Source organism: Musca autumnalis, unplaced genomic scaffold, assembly GCF_047663935.1.
Source record: "Musca autumnalis isolate F117 unplaced genomic scaffold, ASM4766393v1 scaffold_4, whole genome shotgun sequence".
NCBI classification, from domain to species: Eukaryota; Metazoa; Arthropoda; class Insecta; order Diptera; family Muscidae; genus Musca; species Musca autumnalis.
The window spans coordinates 250,999,350-251,019,378 of record NW_027411977.1 but is presented as its reverse complement, the minus strand read 5'-3'; the positions used below and the strand labels follow the sequence as shown (position 1 = coordinate 251,019,378).

Sequence of the window (20,029 nt, the reverse complement as noted above, 5' to 3'; positions counted from 1 at the left end):
ACCGCGGTAATCGTCAAATACCGACAAACACATTTTGAAGAAGAAGCCACATATTCCGAGCCCCCAACTTATGGTATTACAAGACACCCAAAAATTCGACCATACAGACATAACCTGGTCATGGAAGAAATGCCCAAAGTTGAAATATATAATGAGTGAGTACTGTCACCAAAAATAAGTTAAGCAACAAGTGCCATCTAGAATCAACAAAAGTGCCATAACTATAAATGCAGTTAGTTCCATCTACATATCAAATAATTTTAACAAAACAAGAAATAATTATTGAGCTCCATCTTGATAAGTTTCCCTTCATTACACGTGATTTATTTTCATTAACTTTCATGAAATATAAAGTGTTTGGAAATTTAATTACAACATATTGCATAACTTAAGGCATAAAGTAATTCATTTTGTTATGAGAACATTAGGGTGTTCCCTACAAAAATCCTAGAATTTCTAAAAAGCATAAAACTAACTAAAAAAGGTTGAAAAATCATTAAAATATGTAAAAAAATTATGTAATTAAAATATTTCGTAAACCTAACCTAAAAATAATTCATAAAACCTACACGTGTAAAATTACATCACCCTGTAAATCAAAAAAAATGAGAACCTAACTATGGAGAAATGTAAAATCGACAAGTAATGATGCACTAAAAAAAATAATTATAAGTAATTTAAACCAACCTTGTACTTGCAACAACTTCTAAAAATACATGAAAACGTAAAAAAAAATCGTAACCTAAAAAAATAAGTTTGCAGGCGATTAAGACCCCATAATTATACGTAAAAAAAGGCAAAATATAAAAACTATATGATTTTCAGAAAATTTAGAAATTGTTGTAATTAAATATATTTCCCATAGTTATATATAAAACAAAACGAACATAAGTTTAAGTATTCCACAATTATAAAAAAAATTATAGTTATATTGAACCATAAAAAAACAAAAACAAAACTTTTATAGAAATTATTAAAAAAATTAAAATGCAATACAAAATTAGTTTAACAATTAAAATATTTTGATCTTTTTCTTTCTGTATATAACGATATGTTTTAAAATCTAACTTCAAAATGGGTTGAATGTTTGTTTGATATGTGGTAAGTTGATATTGGGGTATTTTCAAAAAGATGATGGCATGAAAATACCACGGATGACTGCAAAATGTCATATGGGGTGGGCAAAAAGCCATCGAGGTAAAACACCATAACCTCAAAGAAATAGAATGGAAATCACGATGTTCATTTTAGATTGAATTAACAAAGTTTATTGTATCGAAATACATCCGTTTCATTATTTTTGTCATTTTTGCCTTTTTTTTGATTTGCTAAAAATCTAATATCCCGTTTATAACCAAAACCCATGGTACACAAATTTATATGTACAGTTCAGGGGAAGAAGAACCTCCCCATTCCGGCGAGCTAAGCCGCAGCCAAAACCACAGTACCATGTCCGCTCAACTTAGACTGTCACAAACGTTTCGAATTTTGACAGTTTTATAAAGGAAAAGTTGCTGAAAAAATTGTTTCAGCAACATTTATTAAGTAAAAAGACACACCAAATATTAATAGTTAAATTTTCACTATTTCATAAATTTAATGCTTTTAAAATCTTTTTATGCTTGTTTGCTGTTAACGTTTGCTTGAGAAAATAAAAATGAAAGAAAATGGGAGAAAAAAATCTTGCAACGAATAACACAGAAAACCATGTACATGGGTTTCACTACTTCATACCCCTCGCCTATAAACTTGACGTCGCCATGTTGAAATCGTCCTAGTCTGACCATCGACTTAGGGATATACATTCTTTGAAAAAAAAATATTCATCAGAAAAAAAATATTTCCCATAAAAACTTCTTCATATCATTGACATGTAACCTCCTCCAATTCCGAACGACGTGCCGCACACTAATTGCCCCGGCACATACGGTCCGTTGTGCGTCGCGTCACGCGTTGGAAACAACAACCACAAATAGACAACAACCAAAATAGAACACAAACAAACTAGAAATGGATTTCAGATAAGATTTTATTTGACGCTTAATACCCCGTTTCCACGGTACGTCGTTCGTTCTCTATTCGTTGTTCGACCCTCAAATACGAATAAATTACTTGATTCCCCATACAAAATTCTAAGAACGAACGACGATTTTTCTACTTTGTTCAAGTAGAAATACTCTCCGAACAACGATACAATATGTCCCATCTCTAACAAATGAGAGCATTTATCGAAATAAATTAATTATGACATGTCTAAATTCAAAATAGAAAAATTTGTTGAAAACACAAAAATTTTTAGAAAAAGGGAAAAAGATGAATGGAAAAGGAAGGAAATTTTGTTTATGTTTCTGTTAATTACGAATAGTGTCGTGGAAACGGGTTAATTCGTGTACGTCGTTCGACAGGCGAACATCGTAATTGAAACGCTCGTGTGAACATGACATGAGCAATGAAACTCACAGTTAAAATCGAGAGGATTTCGTAAATGTAAACCTAACATAAGTTTACATTTACGTAATCCACTCGATTTCAACTGTCAATTCCTTTGCTTAAACGTCAAATGAAATCCAGTAGATTTCAGGCGAGTTTTCATTTGACGTATACGCAAAGGAATTGACAGTTGAAATCGAGTGGATTTCGTAAGGTAAATCAAGAAGAAATCCACTCGATTTCAACTGTTAATTCCATTGCTTAAACGTCAAATGAAATCCAATGTATTTTAGATGAGTTTGCGTTTGGCGTATGTGCAAAGGAAATGACAGTTGAAATCGAGTGGATTTCGTAAATGTAAACCAAGCATTACAGTCCAGTGCATTTATTAAATCCAGTTATATGTAAAAGTATTTTAAAGTATTTGCGAATTCTTCATTTATTTTATTAAAAACCGTTTACACACTACAACTCAGAATCGTGTAAAGTTGGGCAATCTGGTTCCTGGAGCGGATCGATCTTTCTAGTTCCTTTTGCCAAAAGGAAGTAGTTTAACGAATCTTTCGTTTTGTTTTCATCTTTTGGTGGATGAATTGACATAAAAGTAAATAAATTGCAGCGATGTAACGAGGATGTGATTACGTTTATTGAAATAAATGCCTGATTTAGACTATGCTGGATTTAGCAAATCCAGTGGATTTAAGTTGTCATTTTCATACAACATATGTCAAATAAAGCCAGATAATTGCTAAATCCAGCGTAGTCTAAAAGTCCATAAATATCGAAGTGCGTGTGCGATTAAATAAAGAAAATGAATTGTATAAATGAATGGAATTATATGCACGGCTGGAACTAAACAAATGAAAGAGCCGATATAGTTCCAATAGTTCCTTGTCCGGAATAGTTCTTTGTTTGTTCTGGAACTACACAACTCTAGATTATACACTACAACTCAGGCTTGTGATCCCTAGTCGAGAAATCTTCTGATTGTGTGTAATGTTTCGGGTTGGTTTAGTTGGTTGATTGAAATTAATTTATTTAATTTATTGATTAATTAGAATTCTTCGAAGAACTAAACGGTTAGTGTGTATATTCTAAAAAACTACAAATATAAACACAGTTGGTTTTTTTTGCTTATTAGTCGTTCTCAACAGCTGAAGTTGCGAGGGGTGAATTCGAAAGCAAGAGTAAACCAACCCTGTAACCCCCTCCCCCTTGTGTTCCCCTTGTGTTATACCATTGAACTTGAGCAATCATGTCTTTTAGCAACTGGATTGGAGTTTAGTTGCGAATAATTGCCACAGCAAATGGAGGAGGATTTTGTGCCGAGATTGTCCTTATAAACTGGCGAAATGATGCAGCTAAATAAGGTAAGTCCGTCGTCAATTTATTTTTCATACTGTGGTAAAAAGTTATTTGTTTTCCTTAGCATGCCTTCTTAGATTAGTTTAATGTGGTGATTTTTTTGGAATATGTATGCGGATTTTTCTTGAACATTGTATTATTATTGTATCTTTACTTCTGTACTTCCTTCTAACCCCAAACCTTTCTAAACAAAAGACTGAGGCCACAAACCTCAGTCGCAGAGATGTAAATTGTCATTTTCGTCATAGGAACAAGGGAAACAAATGTTCATTATAATGCTTATAACACAGTAGTCCAATACATATTGAAAGTTGTCAACACGCGGTTCTTCCAATTGATTAACGGAAGAAACGTAATTTTTCACAGCTGATGGCCTTTCTGGGTGAGGGTTTAACAGACCGTGTACACATAGTCAACCACTTACATAGTTCAATTTTTCACAATTAAAAAGTTCATGCGTTTAAATGTGAATATTGATCATGTGGTGTGTGCCGTTGAAGGAGTGTCGATTATCTTCCAATATAGGGTTCAATGTCATTAATGTTATGTATACATACAGTTTGTAAAGTAAATATTTTCGAACCTAAAAATACGATTGATTTCATTTAAAAAATGTATGCGACACTGATATGCATAATCTTCTTTTTGGTTCTTGCAATTTTCGAGCTGATATTTTAAATAATTTGTTTTTAAATTCCTTAAAAGCGTACAGATGTTTCAAAATTACTTTTATTTTGAAAATATCTATAGACAAACTGTATGTAAGCTAAATGAATAACAGTACTATATGTTCTCGCATGCAACGAAACGAACATCTGCAGTGCATGTGTACTTTTGCTGTTCTCTGATTTGCTCTTATTTCTTCTTCTCGCAGTTAATTTGTGCATTGCATAGAACTCCATAGTACTTTAATTTACCATCATGCCTGTCTGCCTGCCCGCATGCCTTCTTGCTTGTTCAACACATTTTGTTCACTTTTCTTCTGGTTTTTTTGTAACAAAACATAAACTGCATACATATGCATATTACGGTGATTGGTTCCTTTGAATTTGTCGCTTATTTTTAACTAATATACAGTACTTCATCACTTCGCAACCCCTCTGTCAAATATAAACACATTTGCTTTACAATATCTTCCCCTTCTTGCTTTGTTTTGTGACAGCGCTGCTGTGAGCTCTGGTTCTTTTATTTGGTGTTCTCATTTTGAATTTCGTTCAGTATTTTACTTTGGCATATGTAAATAGAGGCTATAATGAAATCAGTTTCGACACAGACCATATCGCAACCGACCAATAGCTAAAAAGAACAGCAACTGAAATAATGCAAACCGTTGCAAATGTTTAATTGTGGTGGGTTTATTGAGTTGAAGAATATCTGACAACTGAATCGGACAAAACAGTGCTTGTTATCACCTCAAACCTTGATAACGTTCTTCAGTTCTTATCGTTGACAATATTTAGGCCGCGGTATAAAAGAAAAACTTACAAAGGTAGGTACACGTCTATATTCCTCTTTCATTAGATGGGTGAGTGTTATTATTGTACCGCAAGTGTTTGTAGAACAAACATTCTCTTATCTACAAACAAAAGACTAAGGAAGCAAACTCTATTTGTAACTGTCATTCGGTTTTATTGACTTTAGCGAACCTTGTTTAAATTTTATTGAAATTACTCTGATAACATAAGAAAATGAAATACCCCGGCAGTGAGAAAATATTTTATTCTAAACTCCATAGTGTGAGTTATCGGCATATGTACGAAGTTGTTGTTGACACAACTGCTTTGAAATAAAAAACACGAGAAGAAAAGAGATAAAACTTTTATCAACCAAACACGAAGTTTCAAAAATCATAATAATCGACATTTAGAATAGATGACATTGTAATTGGACACATTTGCCTCTCAGCTTTTCAGCAGTCCATTTGTGTTGTATATAAGTGTGTGTTGTTAGTGGTTCCGAAACAAAAAAATCTATGAATATTACTACTACTATACTACTACTACCTGCTTACTACCTGCTCCTAGCTACTGCCTGTTCTAACGCATACATTTTTTTAAATTTTAAGTGAACTTTTACAGCAATCTCTCTTATTAGGATGGTGTTGGTTTATAGTTATTACAAAATCCTTTAGTATTTGACAATTTCATAAAAAATCTAAACTAACAAAGATTGAAGATATTGGTTGATTCAAACGGTGAATGGGCTGGGCCTGAATCTTATTAAAACGACAAAGTTAGCAGTGAATTTATTTTAAATATGGTACGTAGCCGACGATCCTTTTCAAAAGAAGATGCCTTGTCAGTATTGACGGACAGTGGTATATCACTCTCATCGCCGCCTGCAAATCAAAAACACTTCTCAAATCTCAACGAAGACGAAGAGGAAGCTATTTTGGAGGAACTTTGTATAACAGATGATGAAGAAGAGTCCGATGGAGTAGAGATAGTTAATATCAAAAAGGTAATAATAAGTGACGAAGAAAGCAGTCAGTGTTCAGACGCTCAAAGCTTACAGCCAAATGGACGGAAGCGGCAGAAAAATACCAGTCAAAATCTTAACAAAACTGAAGGAATCCCTACTAAACGCACCAGAAAAACTTACCAGTGCAACGTCTGTAGTAAGGAGTTCCGTGGCAATTCGGATCTAATCAGACACAAGTTAATCCATACCAATGAAAGGCCTTACAAATGTTCCATTTGTGGCAATGGTTTTAGACAGGAAGTAAACTTGAAAAATCACATAATTTCTGCACATAACAAACAGAAGGAATTTGCATGCAAGGAATGTCCCAAGAAGTTTGCTTTAAAGGAAAGACTACGTTTGCACATGCGAGTTCATACTGGCGAAAAGCCTTACGCCTGCTCTTTATGTGATAAACGCTTCGCAAGGGGAGGACAGGTAAGATAGAGAGTCGCCTCAAGCTGAATAAGAGCGAGATACTAATTTCAATTTCATTTGCAGTTGAACCAACATAAGGTTAGCCATCACCAAGATGCACCGAAGCAGTATAAATGTGAAAAGTGTTCCGCACGCTTTTCTACGCAAGCAAATCTGAAGGCGCATATGCAGGGACACGAGGAGACGCCTGACTGTTTCTGTGAAATATGTAGAGAACATTTTGCAAATGATGTGTTATTGAGGGCTCATATATATAGAATGCATTATAAGTTAATGGATTGTGACATTTGCAAAAATCCAATTGAAGAGGAAGATTTGGAGGCCCACATGAAAACCCATACGAATATCAAAGCCCATGTTTGTGAAATCTGCAATTCCATGTTCTCTCAGAAGTCTCAATATAATGTGCATATGCGAATGCATACAGGAGAGAGGCCATTTCCATGCAGGGTTAGTATAAAATAATATAATGACAATATGGTTTCAGCGTCTAAGTGAGCGTTATATTCCCTTTAGATTTGTTGCCAGACTTTTGCCCATTCCAGCGTATTGAAACTACATGTTCGCAAGCACACAGGGGAAAAGCCATTCAAGTGTTTGCTGTGCAAAGATGACGAAACGGCTTTCTCCCAGCTTGCACACTTAAAGACCCACATGAAAAAAATACATCAGCAGTCAAATCCCTATATGTGCGTGGGTTGTCGTGACTTTTTTAAAATCAAACTAGACTTGGAATCCCATCAGCGTGAGTGTAAAAAATACGCCAATAGCGCAGCAGAACAGACATCTGAAGAAAACGAAACCCAAACATTGTCACACATTCGCTTCCTGATGGCAATTTTGTTAAAGAAAATATCGTCAGAGCAAAAGTTACAGCAATTAGGCTTCGAGAAACGTCTTATAGACAATGTCTTAATAGATGCACTCAAATTAGCCAACAGAAAAGCTTTCGAAGATATGAAATTGACACATCTGGAAAGGATGCGTCTGAACGTCGACGAATTCCTCAACTGGATTGTACCTTCTAAGATTATGCAAAAGTTTAAGGAAGAAAATCAAACAGTAGATGATATTTTGGAGAAAATTGTTTCTTTGTACTTGAAACAGAAATGAAAACAGAATCCCATTTAGTTTGAACATTAAGGTGCCATATTTTAAGTCATAATCTATATTTGCTTAATAGTTTTTTTATGAATTTATACTTGCCATTTACATAAATCCTATTATTTATATTTTAACTCCGAAAAGATATCCAAAGAATACCTTTTTAAGATACCAAAACTGAAATCCAAAGATATTTAACTAATTTAAAATTAAAATAATGCCTCACGAAGGCTACTTTTTTAACAACTATTTTATATTTAAAACATTTGAAATGTTGCTTATCTACTTAGGTTAACCATGAATTTCCAAAGATTTTTTGTTTCATTTTTATATATCTCCCATTCGTTTTTTATTTGCAATTAGAAGATGTGTTGTAGTTCTTGAATTCAACTCAGATTTATTTACCCACCAAAGACCACTTCAAGAGATAAAGTTGTATGTTTATTGTTATAAGCATATAATATAAGCTAGTCAAGCTTTTCATTTGTCGCTCTTGAAATATACATTTATACTATTTTTATTAAGGTAGATCATAAGTTTATACAAAAAAAAAAAAAAAAACTTTGAATTAATCTTTATATACACAAAAATATTTGAAATATTTTGAAATAAAAAATGAATTCCTTAGAAAAATCTCAATTGCTCAGATTTATTTATGAAAATATATTGCAAAAAATCACCCTTATTACGGTTGGCGTAATCGTAGGCGTATTTTATATTTTTTATATGATGAAAAATGATATACTACGAAAATTTTTGTGTTATATTGCATCTTAGATCCATAAAATATCTAAGTGTCCTGCCTGAATACATCCGTAACCCAAAGGGTTTGTGGTCAAAAAAGTAGAACACATGTATTCTTATGAATACTTACCGATATATGTCGAGCGTATACAAGTTAAAGTTGAAAAAATTCAACTTTGCTCAAAACATTTGCAACACAGAGATACCTATTTCATATTTTATCTTTTGAAATATAAGTATTTTTGTAATGCGATTCTTTATTGAACCTGAGATTTAAAAATGATTATTCAGTTATTAATACTTATGTTACTAAACTTTGTGAAATATAGGAGGAAGACATGTTTTAGCCTGCTCAAAACATTTGCTACTCCGTAGTATGGATATCTATTAGTTAATTTTTTACGAATTTTTTATATAGATTTTTATACCCTCAGCCTTTAGGCTAAAGAGGGTATTTACACTTTGATACGACCAAAAATGTGCCCCATCGAAATAATGGTTTTAGACCCCAAGTATGTTTGTACGATATCCGTTTCAGACAATTTTGAGTAGATCTAGCAATGTCCGTCCGTCTGTCTGTCTGTCTGGCAGGCTGGTGCGCACGATAACTCTCGAACGGATCAATCGATTCGGTTCAAATTTTGGGTATCGAAATATTTTGTCCAGATTCGATTTAAGTTCGAAGATGGGCCATATAGGTCCACTCCTTCAGGTACCACCCCCACAAATGTTCAAAAATTGTCGCAAAATTTGTGCGCACGATAACTCTTGTAGGGAATAACCGATTTGGTCCATACTTTGTACATCGTGTAATTTCTACCAAACTTAGATGAGGTTCCAATATGGACTCAATCGGTCCACTTCTTCGGGTAACTCCCACACAAAATTTCGGAAAAGTTCAGTTTAGGACCTGGTCTCGAATAGCTTTGATTTTTGTTTACGCCAGTTGTATTCGCTGTCCTCATTAGGGACAAGTCCATACTTCCTAAGAAAATAGCCTGAAAGTTACAAAAAACCCTATGACACCGTGTGTAGTGGTTGGAGCGCAAGATAACTCTCGAACGGATGATTCGGTTCAAATTTCGGATTTCGTAATAATTTGTCCAAACTTAGTTTAAGTTCGAAGATGACCTATATCGGTCCACTCCTTCCGGTACCTCCCCCACAAAAGTTCCAAAATGTTCGGAAATTTTGTGGGCATGATAACTCTTGAAGGGAGTAACCGATTTGGTCCATACTTTGCACATCGTGCAATGTCTACCAGATTTAGATGTGGTTCCAATATGGACTCAATCGGACAACTCCTTCGGGTACCTCCCACACAAAAATTCGGATAAGTTCAGTTTAGGACTTGCTCTCGAATCGCTTTGATTTTTGTTGCAACAACTTGTATTCACTTCCCCCCATACGACGGTACAAGTTTCATTAGGGGTAAGTCCATACTTCCTGAGAAAATGGCCGGAAAGTTGCAAAAGCCCATATGACACCTTGTGTAGTGGTTGGAGCGCGAGATAACTCTCGAACGGATCTGTCGATTCGGTCAAAAATTTGGTCTTCGTAATATTTTATCAAAACATACGGGTATGTGATGAAAACCGAATCGACTCGATTTGCAGAATCGAAATGGTATATAATCGGGGTGCCGTTTATGATATATATAGTTTTGCTTCGCAAAAGACCATTATTTAAATAATATATTTAAAATTCATTTTCAATTTCATTAAAATATTCACCAAAATTAGAGATATACGATTTCGATTTATGGCAAAACGAATCGAATCGTTTTCCATCACATACCCGATAGTTTAAATCCGAAGATGGGCTACATCGGTCCACTCTTTCAGGTACCTCCCCCACAAAACTTAAAAAATGTTCGGAAAAGTTTTACGCACGATAACTCTTAATATATACTTTGCACATCCTAATATAATATATACTTTGCACATCCTAATATATCTACCAAATATATATCAGGTTCGAATGTGGACTATATTTGTCTACTCCTTCTGGTAGCTCTCACACAAAATTTCGGATAAGATGACTTGAAGACCTGCTCTCGAGTCACTTTGATTTTTGTTGAAGCGATTTGCATTCGTTACCTCCATTACGACGGTAAAAGTTTTTTCAGGGGCAATTCCATATTTCTTGGAAAAACAGCCCGAAAGTTGTAAAAAAACCCTATGTCACCATATGTGGCGGTCGGAGAGCACGATAACTCTCGAACTGTTCAACCGATTTGGTACAACATTTGGTCTTGGTCATATTATATCCAAACTTAGTTTCATGGGCAATACCGGTCCACAACTTTCGGTACTTCTCCCCAATGTTTAAAAAAATGTCACTAAAATGCTAGGACGGTATCACTTGAATGGGGCAACCAATTTGATCCAAACTTTGGATCTCCTAATATTTTATCAAAATTTAGTTTAACTTCTAAAATGACCCATATCGATCCTCCCTAAGGGTACCTGACCTACAAAAGTTCAACATTTGTGTATTAGTGCAGTTAATTCCTAATCCACATTTTTGTCGGCAAGTTCAAATGCCCAAAAAGGGCCACAAAATTCTGAAGAGACCTTAAATACATTTCGCTTCACATTGGTTGAGGGTATATATCTGTCGGCAAAGCCGACTGACACTTTTTTACTTGTTTAATCAGAAGAATGGGACGAAAAGCGTTCATGAGGGGTACATTTTTCCCCACCTATGTTTACATTTGATAGACAAGTATGCCGAAAACAAGACATGACAAAACTTTTAAGAAAACACAAATTATGACCCGAAGTTTATACCAATTTTATTGTGGAAAACTGTGGATCCAATAAGGTCTACAAATAAACATAGGGACAGTACAATATCGAAAAATTGAGATGGATAGGATGGAAGGAGGTGTATGGAACTACATCTCCTGCAGAGGATGATCAAATAGTTATAGGAATTATTAAGCAGATCTCTCAGAGGTCTTAAACAGATGTTGAAAGAAGTCTTAACACAGATAAATCTATACAAACCCCTCAGATATATACCATTGATACCGGTATACCAATTCATATAGGCAAATTTTAGGAAAGCAGTAACTTCCAGGAAAATGAAATTTTTCGTAGAAATTTTGCAAAAAAAGTTTGGAATTGTTTTTGGAGTAGTGAAACCGAGTATTTTTCGTGGATTTAAATCAATATTGAAGTTAATAGACTTGAAAAAATGTACTTCATCACCAGGTCGAAATATAAAGAATTTGCCCCCGTGTACAAAAAAGTTGACTCAAAATGTAGAAGGTGTTTTATATTGACCTGGAGGTATTTTTATGGACAGAAATGGTACTGGAGGCATGAGGTCGAGATATTAATCAGATTCAAGAACTAACATCTGACAATGGTATGAGGCTGATAGACTTTGCAGCTGCAAAAAACATGGTAATTAGCAGTACCAGATTTAATCATCCCGATATTTATAAGGGCACCTGGCTGTCTCCAGATCAGAAAACAAGAAGTCAAATTGATCATGTTGTGATAGATGGAAGACATTCATCAAGCGTGTTGGATGTACGATCGTTCCGAGGCGCAAACATTGATTCGGACCACTACCTTGTTGCAGCAAAGGCACGCACCCGCTTAAACGTAACAAATAAAGTACGAACAGACACAACACGAAAGTTAGACATCGGTAAGCTGCAATCACAACAGATAGCCACAGCATATTCCACTCAACTAGCCCAATTGCTTAATCAAAGCACTCCTCATCCCGATAACATATCAGCGCAATGGCAAAGCCTTGCCCACTCCATGCAAACAGCCGCAAAATCCATACTTGGATACCGGAGACCTCCCCCAAGGAATCCATGGTATGATCAGGAGTGTCGTGCTGCCACCGAAGAGAAAAATGCGGCATATAGTTCTACTTTACAATTCGTGGCAACGAGTAGCGCACGAGAAAGATACAGGGAGAAAAGGACAGAGGAGAAACGTCTTTTCCGCAGGAAAAATATAGAGATGAAAAATCGGGAGTGTGAAAAAATCGAGATGTACAGGAGCCAGAATGAAGTCCGAAAATTCTACCAAAGAGTCAAGCATCAAACTGATGGCTTTGGTACAGGCACATCCTCCTGTAGAGACCAGCAAGGTAATTTAGTAACTGATACAGATAGTGTACTCAGGATATGGAAAGAACATTTTTCAAAACTTTTGGTATCCAATAGCTGCGAAAACGACGAAGATACCACAGTCCCAATCCCAGAAGATGGTATTGAATGTATACCGCCCAGCCAAGATGAGGTAAAGACAGCAATAAATCGGCTGAAGAATAATAAGGCAGCAGGAGACGATGGCTTACCAGCCGAGCTGTTCAAAACCGGAGGCGACACGCTGTTAAGGTGTATTCATCAGCTAGTTAGCACCATCTGGCAGGAAGAACGAGTACCCGACGATTGGAACCTGAGTATCCTGTGCCCCGTCCACAAGAAGGGAGATAAGACTGTATGCTCTAACTATAGGGGCATAAGTCTACTCCCTATTGCCTACAAGATCGTATCAGGGATATTGTGCGAACGACTAAAGTCTATGGTCAACGAGATAATTGGACCATACCAATGCGGCTTTAGACCTGGCAAGTCCACCATTGACCAGCTATTTACCCTGCGGCAAATCCTGGAGAAGCCCCAAGAGATGCAGGTCGACACCTACCACCTTTTTGTCGATTATAAAGCAGCCTTCGACAGCGCGCTGCGTCCAAAGGTATTCAAAGCCATGTCTGAATTTGGTATCCCTGCAAAGCTCATCTGGCTTTGTAAAATGACTTTAACTGACACGAGGTCCTCAGTTAAAATAGGAATAACCTCTCCGAAGAGTTTGGTACCAAAAGAGGTTTCAGACAAGGAGACAGCCTTTCGTGTGATCTCCCCAACATCCTGCTGGAAAAGGTTATACGAGAGGCAAACGTCAAAAGAAGTGGCACAATTTACACCAATAGTCACATGTTACTTGCTTATGCTGATGATATAGACATCATAGGCCGATCAGTAAAAGAAGTAACTGATACCTTTATGAAGGTCGAAGGAGAATCTGCTAAAGTGGGTCTGGCGGTAAACGGTGAGAAGACCAAGTTGATAGTGTCGACGCGCACTGCGTCCATTGAGCTCGGACCGACTGTGAATATCGAGGTCGCATGAACCACGAGCTGTATCTGCTATACAACAACATCAATATTGTTAAACGTATCGAGATGCAGCGAGATGCGATGATGAACCCGCTAAAAAGGCGTATAAATACGGACCGCTTGGCGGTGCATGCAGAATTGGCAGGCCAAGGAATAGATGGCGCAAAGACCCATGTTTTACAGCGTCTTTGCAATATTTAGGATTTCACGGTTGCCCATTTGGTCCAAGCCTTTTACCATATGAATACTTTAAATTAAACATAGATTCATCGGAAAACAGTTCAAATGGGTCTTGGCGAATGCCAGTCTGGCTCCTTCATTTTAAGCCGATATGAAAGGTTTTTTTTTTGCTGGTCGTCGACTGAATAAGCCGGCGTCTATCGTTCTTCTGCAATTCGTTCTTTTGCTAATTTTTAAACGTTAGCGTATTGTATTTGACGAGTGGATTCTGTAGCATCATTTTTGGATGAATATGAACAATATCGGCTAATGTTTTGGTATAGCCCCCTTATAGCGGTACCTTCCGATCTTCGGTATTTCGGATATTTAAGCCACATTTTCCTACTAAATTAGCTGTAATTTGGTACTTAGGGTTCTTAGTGGTCACAAAACATATCCACCAAAAATCGTGGACCTGGGTCCACGTTTGGGTATAGCCTCCATATAACGGTACCTTCCGATGTTCAGTGTTTTGAGGATTTAAGCTAAATTTTCCGAAAACCGATTATTTCCCCTGCAATAATTAATAATTTAGTATCCTTTATGCCTAAAAGATGTGATTGTGTCATCCAGAATAGAGGATAAGCAACGAAATATTGATTTCCATAGTTTTTGCTGTACCTCAAATGGGGGGGGTGCTTTAGTTTTGTCCGCTTATATTTGCGACCTAAAATGTTTTTTGAATTTTAACTTTTGTTTATTAAATTCTGATCTCCTTTATTTTTGTATTTTTCAATTATAAAGATATAAATAAATAAAAAGAAAAATAAAAAATAAATTTATAATTTAGTTTTCATAAAAAAATTATCATTTAAAAAAAATTTACTGAGGGGGTGCTTTAGTTTTGGCCGATACTGTATACACTCCACGTCAGTAGAATAGAACACCTAAATTGTAGTTAATGTTAGCTTATTTATCCCAAAACGAATGAATCTGCGTTTTTAATTTTGTGGGGATTTAAAGTCTATGATATTCCGTATCAAACACAGAAAAAATTATGTTTCTAGTTCTTCGCGAAATGATTTTCTGATCAATTTTCCGATAGTACTATGAAAAATAGGCATTTATTTTTGGTCATCAGGATAGAACAGTCACTTTATTTTCGCGAAATTTTGAGATATTAACGCTGAATTTTCTTTCAGACGACAAAGCAAGGATTTCTTATCATTTTTGACCAATGAAAACCTAGAAATTATTCCGCGGACACCGAAATAACAGCGTTAAAGGGTTTAAATTGGCAGATGTTTGAAACATATCGGAATATCAATAGGAATCGCGCAGTTATGTCATATTTGTTCACAATAAGATAGAATATGACACAGACAACCTCGACGGATACAATCGAGTGCTTCAGATGCTGATGAGATGGAACATTTTCAAAATAATTATGAAAAATGTCAAAATTTCTTATAAAAACCTTGATGTTTTGTTCAATAAAACATGTTTTCCGCGAATAAGTCTGCCGTTGAAAGGTTTGGAAATATGCTCCTGATTTGGAGGAAGATAATCTGATACGAAAACAACCGTTATTTTAATACACTTAGGGAAATTTTAGAAGACATAACTGCGCGACTCCTATTGATATTCCGAGATGTTTCAAATATCTGCCAATTTAAACCCTTTAACGCTGTTATTTCGGTGTCCGCGGAATAATTTATAGGTTTTCTTTGGCGAAAAATGATTAGAAAGCCTTGCTTTGTCGCCCGACAAAAATTCGCGAAAATTAAGTGACTGTTCTATCCTGATGACCAAAAATAAATGCCTATTTTTCATAGTACTATCGGAAAAATGATCAGAAAATCATTTCGCGAAGAACTAGAAACATAATTTTTTCTGTGTTTGATACGGAATATCATAGACTTTAAATCCCCACAAAATTAAAAACGCAGATTCATTCGTTTTGGGATAAATAAGCTAACATTAACAACAATTTAGGTGTTCTATTCTACTGACGTGGAGTATACATAGGCAAAAGTTCATTCATCCGTGATGCAGGAAATCATTTTTGAGAAAACGTGTCGAAAAGTCATAACCCTAGTGTACATATCTTTGTATTTGTCCGAGGAAATTGTGGATTTTATAGAGTCGGAAGATTATAACGGCGATGACTATAGTGATGTATCGCTGGCTGAGCAAATTGATAGCTCTACGTTTTGCATGGCCTATGGAGGAGATTTTCACAGTTCGCCAGATATAACCCTCGTGTCACCTGGTCTGACAAATGACGTCTCCTGGCAACTCGTCGTTTATCTTGGGTCAGACCACCTGATTTGATCATCTATGAACTGGTCGAATATACGAAGTGAGACAGTGAGTGGCAAGTGGCAAGATCATCTGAAATTGAAGCTAGAATAAGTAAATTGTGGCCAACGGCTTAGTCACTCTGGAACCCTGGGAAAAAAGGAATATATAAGGGCTACTACATATGTTTCTTGCCTAGGCTCCTGGCACGACAAACCAGAGTAGTTTTGGCTACGGTTTGACGAACGATCATGTGTTGCGTTGTTTACAATCTTCGTACATTTTTGTGGGCTTTTTAAGAACCTTATAATCTTGTCTTTAAGCGAAAAAGAATTAAAAAAAATATAATTAAAAAAAAATGTGAACTGTCAAAGTCAAAATTTAGTTTTCAACGAAAAAAAATTTACCGTTTTTTGTAAAAAATCGGACAAAAAAAATTAAAAAAATTTAGTTATAAAATTAAAACATTTCATTCAATTATAGCTAGTTCTCTGTTTTTGGCGCCGCTTAAAATGCTTAATTCATCTTGTGCCCTGTCCTCTCCTAAATAATTTTGATCCATGTTATTTCTCGACTCCCTCTCGGTCGGCGCCCTTCAATTTTGGTTCCTATGATCCCATAAAGGAGATTATATTTTCTATTTCTCATAAGGTGTCCCAAATAAGCAATTTTTCTCGATTTTATCATTCTGATCATTCGACTTTCAGTAAGTACTTCATTATTTGAGATGGGATCTGTCCTACTATGTATCAATAAAAGAAATTTATTTTTACATGCGACCACGTAGTGTTTCGAATCGTTCTTACATTATGCTATTATCGCCGCCGATATTTTCGGTTAAACACAAAGAATTTTCAACAAAATGGTAGTAAATCGAAATCCAGTGTTGTAATGTAGATGTAATGTTATGATGGCATAGTTTCTTGTATAATATTCCTTTAACATTAATGTAAACAGTTTTTGTCTCTACTGAAAAATAAAAATGTTGAGTCGACCCTTTTGTTGAGCAGGTGCGATATCATCAGCATATCTTTTACAACAACAACTGGGTTGTATTTCTTTAGTTTTGTACCATGGTGTCATATTGAGTACTCTATTGTGGTGTCATATGATGAGTTAAAACCATCAGTCTGGTGGCCCACAAGTTCGTACTAAGCACTAGCTTAGGTTATCTTTTCAAGTTTTGGAATAATAATTATAAAAACCAAAGTGTTAATATCACTCTGGCTTGGAAGAAATGTTAAAGAAATGTGATAATTAAGCAATGCCTTCATTTTCAGGAGTTGTATATCTCTTACTCATTCCTACAATATGAACTTGTAGCCATAAGAAAATCTTTAAAATATGTTAACAAATTGGTAACATTATAAGGCAGGCATTTAACAGCATCTGGATTTCAAAAGCCATTACAAAAAATGCATGCATGCATGGGCATATATAAGGGTGATCCACAATTAAAAAACTATAATCAATAACATAATATAAATAATATTATAATTATAAACAATAGTGTCTCTAACGCAAACCTTCCAATATAAAATTTTCTAATTTCAACGTATTTTTTCGAAACATTTTATACTTAGCGTATATATACATATCAAACAACCTAATGTGCGACTGCGTGTCTGGACAATCGTATGTTAACGTACGTGCATGTACGAATGCTTCAATTTCAATGTACCTTTGCTTTTACCTATTTCCTTTTGCAGAGAAACAACTGATAAGGTTTGAACAAACTATTCTTGCATGCCAAATCCGAATGAAACTGAGGAAAGAGGACCTCAGCAATTGCTAATCGCGAATAAATAGACAGCTTGTCCAAGTACAAATTCAAAATAGAATTTCTACATTTGCTGAGAGAAAATGGATTTGCGTGTTTTCGGCGGTTTATTCTTTTTGGCTAAGTTCTGCAAAAATGATTTTTGGAAACACAGGTTTTTGCAACATCGTAAAACAATTAAGTGTGTCAAATGTGAGAAGTATTGTAACTCCTACACAACATCGTACATATATGTATGTATTTATTTGCTCAAATATGAATATGCACGTCTGAAGTATAAATCATAGTCTTACGGACAGGCTAAATTGAAATGCATAATAGGTTTATACATATTTCCAAACATTCTGTTCCCCGGCACGCATTTTGTTCAATTTAGAGATTATTTTTGGGCGAGTAAAGAGAATTCTTGGGGAATTTGTGATGTGACATGGAAGAACTGATTGCATTGTGTCTGGAATATTTGGAACTACAACTGGAATAATGCAACAAACAATGAATATTACTTTTGTTGCGTATGTGACAATGTTGTGTTCCTGTAAAACGTGTTGTTTTATGTGCTCGACGTGCTTATCGCGACACCGTCATGACCATAAACTTTTATAAATGCTGCACGTGATCACCATTCACAAAACGTCTTCAACCTTTTTTTGTCTGCGTTCTTATCATTTCAGTAAAAGAAGCTCAATAACATGTGGAAATTGTTCAAAAAGTGATGTAAGAATTGGATAATCCTCACCAATCAATATAGAAATATAATGCAATTAAATATTTTAAGAATCGAACCCTTATAAGGCAAAAATAGGCTGAATTCATAAATGCAATATTTACATTGCAAACATTGGCAACATCATAAAAAGACGAAGTAAATATGTGTGACAACACTTATATTGTCAAAGAAGAGACATGTTATTTTACTGCATTTTTGAACGCACACATTGCTTCTTAACTTTGTTTACTTTTTGTAAAATTCGGGTTTTTTTGAAAATAAATTTATTTTATTAAATAATTACCACAAATCGACCATTTCTAATTGTGTCTTATGTATTTTCTCGTTTTCTTCGAAAATGTCAGTTGGCATAACAAAACTAAAGAAATGTCAATTGTTGTGCACAAATTTGGCAATTGCTGCTCACTGTGATGTGTCGCATGACATTGATGGAGTCGCGACGGTGTCTATAAAAAGACACACTGCATATATAAAGTCACGATACTTTTATCATACTGCACTTATGAAGTCAGCCATAATTTCACCATGAGCTGGGATTCGAACCCAGGTCTCCGACAACTAAGTTCTAGCGTTTTTTTTGTTGGATATCACTACCATAAAAAATCTTGTCTACATTTATTGAATGATTTACTTGTAAATAGTTGTTACCAATTGTGACCTTCGTCTAGCCACTAAAAATAACATCTAATAAGCCTGATGATCGGACTTAACCCAATCACTGCGGTGTTTGCGATTCAGCGAAAAAAAAACAGTACAAACATAATATTTTGATATTGTTAAAATTTGGCGTTTTTCTTTTAGGAATTCGAGTTACAGGTGCAGTTCTAGAAGCAAGTCAAAAGTGTATAAAAAAATTGAACAAAAAAGTGAAAAAAATGAGTTGGCACAAGTGGCAAGTGAAAATTAAACATATTTCTATATATTTTTCAAACAAAACATAAACCCATTGTGGCCCGATGTTGCCTGTGGGCAATTTTGCATGTTTGTGTATGCGTATTTTCCACACCGTTTGAGATATTTATAAATACAAAGTGGGTGTCGGTAGATTGATTTCAGAAGAATAAAAAAATGGAAATTACTTTTAAATAAATAGCTAGATTGGCAAAGTTATGCTTGTTTAAGTATAAGTAGTCGAGTACAAATTTTGACATGAAATATTTTAGGGATTTTATAAAATGCCGTTAAATGTCAAACGAATTGAATAATTGCAGCCAACATTTTTTGAAAAATCTTACTCAGATGTTGATCTAACAAAATAAAAAAAAACACATACAATTTACAGTGCCAATTAGTAGTTACAAATTTTTGAAATTTGGAAGTTGCCTGTGGGCAACGTTGGGCCATTGTGGTAATAAATGGGTTACATTAGT

General features: G+C 35.2%; 2 protein-coding genes across 5 annotated transcripts in view; both read left to right on the top strand.

Moving 5' to 3' along the window:
* The first annotated feature begins 3,384 nt into the window (after positions 1 to 3,384).
* Positions 3,385 to 8,430, top strand: LOC141402769 (uncharacterized). 4 transcript variants are annotated; one of them, XM_073984695.1, is made up of 5 exons: positions 3,385 to 3,509; positions 3,572 to 3,800; positions 5,874 to 6,693; positions 6,757 to 7,143; positions 7,210 to 8,430. In XM_073984695.1, the coding sequence occupies exons 3-5, from the start codon at positions 6,052 to 6,054 to the stop codon at positions 7,804 to 7,806; spliced, it is 1,626 nt and encodes a 541-aa protein (XP_073840796.1). In that variant the 5' UTR covers positions 3,385 to 3,509; positions 3,572 to 3,800; positions 5,874 to 6,051; the 3' UTR covers positions 7,807 to 8,430. The 4 variants fall into 4 exon arrangements, with proteins under 4 accessions (XP_073840796.1, XP_073840795.1, XP_073840798.1 ...); XM_073984694.1 differs by having other exon boundaries at positions 3,393 to 3,509; positions 5,861 to 6,693; XM_073984697.1 differs by having other exon boundaries at positions 3,416 to 3,509; positions 6,063 to 6,693.
* The window catches only part of CrebA (Cyclic-AMP response element binding protein A), a 220,645-nt gene continuing 204,035 nt past the window's right edge, over positions 3,420 to 20,029 (top strand). The window contains exons 1-2 of the mRNA XM_073984692.1: positions 3,420 to 3,509; positions 3,572 to 3,800. The gene's annotated coding sequence lies outside the window, so the exon portion shown is untranslated. The remainder of the gene's footprint in view (positions 3,510 to 3,571; positions 3,801 to 20,029) is intronic.